The sequence below is a fragment of the Fistularia commersonii genome, chromosome 14 (genome assembly GCF_037954325.1).
Source record: "Fistularia commersonii isolate RoL2024-O1a breed Wild chromosome 14, RoL_Fcom_v1.0, whole genome shotgun sequence".
Classification (NCBI taxonomy): domain Eukaryota; kingdom Metazoa; phylum Chordata; class Actinopteri; order Syngnathiformes; family Fistulariidae; genus Fistularia; species Fistularia commersonii.
In genome coordinates this window covers 3,502,501-3,507,500 of record NC_141297.1, presented here as the reverse complement: position 1 = coordinate 3,507,500, position 5,000 = coordinate 3,502,501, and the positions used below count along the sequence as shown (strand labels likewise).

The 5,000-nt window shown below is 49.1% G+C and overlaps 1 protein-coding gene across 1 annotated transcript in view; it reads left to right on the top strand.

Moving 5' to 3' along the window:
* LOC147226916 (extracellular sulfatase Sulf-2-like) overlaps window positions 1-5,000 on the top strand; it is a 36,662-nt gene that overhangs the window by 30,365 nt on the left and 1,297 nt on the right. Inside the window, 11 exon segments of the mRNA XM_086159305.1 lie at window positions 1,667-1,853; window positions 1,948-1,981; window positions 1,983-2,043; window positions 2,212-2,279; window positions 2,281-2,309; window positions 2,428-2,484; window positions 2,605-2,641; window positions 2,643-2,775; window positions 2,974-3,107; window positions 4,638-4,761; window positions 4,897-4,930. Coding sequence (XP_086015431.1) covers window positions 1,667-1,853; window positions 1,948-1,981; window positions 1,983-2,043; window positions 2,212-2,279; window positions 2,281-2,309; window positions 2,428-2,484; window positions 2,605-2,641; window positions 2,643-2,775; window positions 2,974-3,107; window positions 4,638-4,761; window positions 4,897-4,930 — 898 coding nt within the window.

The following is a 5,000-nucleotide window of genomic DNA, read 5'->3' as shown; positions in this document are numbered from 1 at the left end:
CGTTCTAGTGACTTTTAGAGAGTTTTTCAGGGTTTGGGCGGTACTAACTTATGGTTCTCTGTTTTATAAATGCAAGAGTTGATTGGCAGGCGCCAGGTCCATGGGGGTCGTTATGCTAATAGGGTGTCGTTCTTTAGGGACAAAGGTACAAGTTTTGGGGATTACCTGGTTTGGAAGGTGAAAAAGTAAAGCCAAATAAAGGAGTAAAACCGTGAACTGAGGCTCATGTGGACGTTACAGGGGGGCTGGTTTTGGTGGGGAATCTTTCCTGGTTGTTTGGAGGGTGCAGGTCTGTCTTGGTTTCAGTACAATGTTACATGTTTGTGCAGGGTTGTGTCTGAGGCCCCCAGGGATGGTTTTTCCATTTTGACAAAGATGGCTTCTTTGAATCCTCTCTCCAAAAATCTGTCTCCTCTGGCCAGAATACAGACATTGCTGTCTTCAATAGAACAGGGTTTGTCCTTCAGGTGTAGGTGGACCGCCGAGTCCTGTCCTGAAGTGGCGGCTCTCCTGTGTTGAACCGTCCGTTTGTGCAGATGTTGTTTGGTCTCTCCGATGTAGACCTCATCACAATCCTCAGTGCAAGTGACCGATCTTCTGCTTGGGTGTTTTGGGGTGCACCGGTTTTTGTCTAAGGGAGTTGTAGGGTTCGAAATGTACCAGTATCTGGTGTTTGTTGACACCCTTCGGAGTTTCTTCGACACCAGCAACGTACCGATGTAGACCTCATCACAATCCTCAGTGCAAGTGACCGATCTTCTGCTTGGATGTTTTGTCCTAAGGGTGCACCAGTTGTTGCCTGTTGTGTTGTCGGGTTTGAAATGTATCTGGTGTTTGTTGAACACCCTTCGGAGTTTCTCAAAAACACCAGCAGCATGCAGTATAAAGATGATCTTTCAATTGTTGTCACCGTCCTCCTGTTCCACACTCCTGTGTCTGGTAGTTTCTGATTTGTCGAAGGCCCAATTAGGGTAGCCAGAGGATCTCAAGGCTTTCCTAACATGTTGTACCTCTGTCTTGCTTCCTTCGGCAGTTCAAGGGTTGCTCTTGGCCCGGTGATGTTCTGATTACCCCCGGTTTGTGCTCAAGAGGGTGGTGTGAGTCGAAAAGTAAATTCCGGTCGGTGTGTGTTGGTTTCCTGTGAACAGTCCAAGAAGGGGAGCTCCGGGAGGACTGCTGTCCAGCATGCAAGGGGCGAGAGGCGTCGACCCCGATACCGAGCAGCTTCTTCAGCATCCTCCTCCCAGACACCTCCACCAACGAGTCCAATACAACTCCCAGAACGGAGCCGACCTTCCCGATGAGCTTATTGAGTCTGTTAGCGTCGGCTGCACACTACAGCATAGGAGATTGACAGACCTTAGTCTCCTGAGAAAGAAGGGGCGACTTGGACCTTTCTTGTACACGACATCTGTGTTTTTAGTCCAGCCTAGTTTATCGTTCATATGGACTCCCAGGTACTCGTCCACAATGTCTAGATCTTTCCCGTTGATGGAGATCCTAAAGTCCACCACCAACTCCTTCCAGGTGGTTGCGTCCACACCACCTCCACCACCAGCACTCCACTGATCCAGCCCACCATGGCAGAGTCGTCTGAGACCTTCTGCATTGGTTGTCCGACACTGAAGTGTGTGTGTGTGTGTGTGTGTGTGTGTGTGTGTGCCAGAGTTGAAAGCCCTGAAGAGCTACTCCCGCAACCGCTTCAGCCGCTCCGTGTACAACGGTTACCACGGCAACCACAGCGAGGCGGGCGGGACTTCGGCGCCGACGGGAAGAGACGAGGAGGAGTTCAGCGGGATGGGCGGGGTCCCCAACATCTTGACCTCAGCCAACTCCATCAAGGTCACACACAGGTGTGTCACACACACACTTACCTGATAATTAGCATAAACCGCTAACTTCCTGCGTTGTTACCCGTTAATAACCACGGTATGTCGGCCGCTCCAGGTGCGCCATCCTCTCCAACGCCACCGTCAGGTGCGGACACCGGGGTCTATCAGTCCCTCCAGGCGTGGAAGGACCACAAGCTGCACATCGACCACGAGGGTGAGCTGGGTTCCATCCCAGAATAAGACTTCCTGAGCTCTTTTTGGGAAAGGAAAGAAACCCATAACTCTGATCCGCTGAAGATCCGAGTCTGACTTTTTGTCTGATCGATTATCCGAACGGGATTCTGCTGATTGACGGTTCGGGTGTCGTGCGCCCGTCACCAGATCGAGACGCTGCAGACCAAGATCAAGAATCTGAAGGAGGTCAAAGGTCACCTGAAGAAGGCCCGGACCCCTGGAGTGCGACTGTAATAAATACCTGTGAGTGACACACACACACCTCACACACACACACACACACAGGCAATGAATAATAAAGTATCTATGTGTGTGTGTGTGTGTGTGTGTGTGTTGTGTGTGTGTGTGTGTGTGGTTTCAGGTATAAATCCAAGCTGAAGACTAAGCTGCGTCTCAGAGGAGGCCTTCATCCCTTCAGGTCCGATGCCAGACAGGAAGTTGACATCCTGACGTCCAATCAGGTCCACTCTTTTTCAGAAACACGGATTATATCGGGTCTGATATGTGTGTGTGTGTGTGTGTGTGTGTGTGTGTGCAGGAAGAGTGGAAGTCGGGACAAGAAGGCGTGGCTTTCTGAAGGAGCAGAAGAGGAGGAAGAAGATGAGGAAGATGATCAAGAGAATCCGAAACAACGACACCTGCTCCATGCCCGGACTCACCTGCTTCACACACGACAACCAGCACTGGCACACCGCACCCTACTGGACATGTACGACACACACTCACACACACACACACACACACACACACACACACACACACACAACACACACACCCTGTTGTATCGTCTCTGTCATTCAGCTACACTGTGTGTTTATATTGTACAAACATGTTGGCGTTTGTGTGTGTGTGTGTGTGTGTGTGTGTGTGTGTGTGTGTGTGTGTGTGTGTGTGTGCGCACGTGCAGTGGGTCCATTTTGCGCCTGTACCAGCGCCAACAACAACACGTACTGGTGTCTGAGGACCATCAACGAGACACACAACTTCGTCTGTGCCACCGGCTTCCTGGAGTTCTTTGACCTCAACACTGACCCCTACCAGGTGAACACACACACACACACACACACACACATACACACATAGGAGCCCCTACCAGGTGAACACACACACACACACACACACACACACACACACACACACACTCACACACACACGTGGGACCACACGCACACAGAATTATATTTAAATTCTGCTGCTTTAATTGATAATGATTATCAAGGTCAGAAGATGAGAATAATAGAGAGAGAGAATTCTTCTTCTTCTTTCGGCTTTTCCCTTCAGGTGTCGCCACAGCGAGTCAACTTTCTCCATCTAACCCTATTCTCTGTATCTTCCTCTCTCACACCAGCTACCTTCATATCCTCTCTCACTACGTCCATAAATCTTCTCTTTGGTCTTCCTCGAGACCTCTTGCCTGGCAGCTCCATTTCCAGCATCCGTCTACCAATATATTCACTATCCCTCCTCTGTACATGACCGAACCATCTCAGTCTGGCTTCTCTGACCTTCTCTCGAAAAAAAAAAACATGTGCCGTCCCTCTGATAGACTCATTCCTGATCCTCTCCATCCTGGTCACTCCCAAAGAGAACCTCAACATCTTCATCTCTGCAACCTCTAGTTCTGTCTGCTGTCTTTTGGTCATTGGAACAGTTTCTAGTCCAAACATCATCGCTGGTCTCACCACTGTCCTGGTCTACACCTTTCCTTTTATTCTGGCCGATAGTCTTCTATCTCTTCGTACCCCTGACACTTTTCTCCACCCATTCCAACCTGCTTGGACCCGTCTCTTCACCTCTTTTCCGCACTCTCCGTTGCTCTGGACTGTTGACCCTAAGTACCTGAAATCCTCCAGCTTCTTGATCTCCACTCCCTGTAGCCTCACCGCTCCACCCGAGTTCTTCTCGTTCACACACATATATTCTGTCTTGCTGCGACTAACTTTCATTCCTCTCCTTTCCAGAGCATACCTCCACCTCTCTTAAAGGCAATTTTTTTCAGATAATTTTAATATTTATTCTTCTGCAGTCTCATCTCATGTTTTTGCAAAACTGGTAATTATTTGTCGTCTTACCTTTATTTCTATACAAAGCATCTATCCTCCTTCACCAAATGCTCATTTCCTATGTTGTGAAACTCCCTCTTATTCTACTTTATTCATCTTTTCTTACTATATTTTGCTTGTAAAGAGACGAAGGCAGCAGTCGACTCGCTCGCTCCCCCTTCAGGTGAGGCAGAGTCCTGCCTGCCTCACCTTCAGACTTTTGTTCATGGTTTCTTATCCGACCAGCGGGAATTTTTCTGTCACTAACTTAGGTAAAACACATTAACAGGCCATGGTGTGTATAATCACACAAAAACACACATATACCACATATCAGCGCACAAATTAGTATTCATTTTATGTTATCTATATTTTTGATGATGTTTTGTGATGACAAGGGAGGCAGAGCCTCACCTGCCTCCCCTGTCATCCGACTGCACGTTGGATACTTCAAGTCTCCACAGTGACTCACAAAGTCTGTGTGTGTGTGTGTGTGTGTGTGTGTGTGCGTGTGTGTGTGTTTCTACAGCTGATAAACGCCGTGGGCTCTCTGGACCGGACCGTTCTCAACCAGCTGCATGTCCAGCTGATGGAGCTGAGGGGCTGCAGGGGACACAAGCAGTGCAACCCACGCACACGCTCAGTAGAGCTGGGTAGGCGCACACACACACACACACACACACACACACACACACACACACACACACACACACACACACACACACACACACACAAATAGCGTCTAATTGTTGAGAGCTCACTTACCAATCAGAGCGTCTCTTCACCAGGGGAGCAGGACCACAGCAGCTTTGACGACTACAGGTAAGAAACACACACACACACACACACACAAATTCACACACGCCATGATTCCTGCATGATCTTCAGTTGG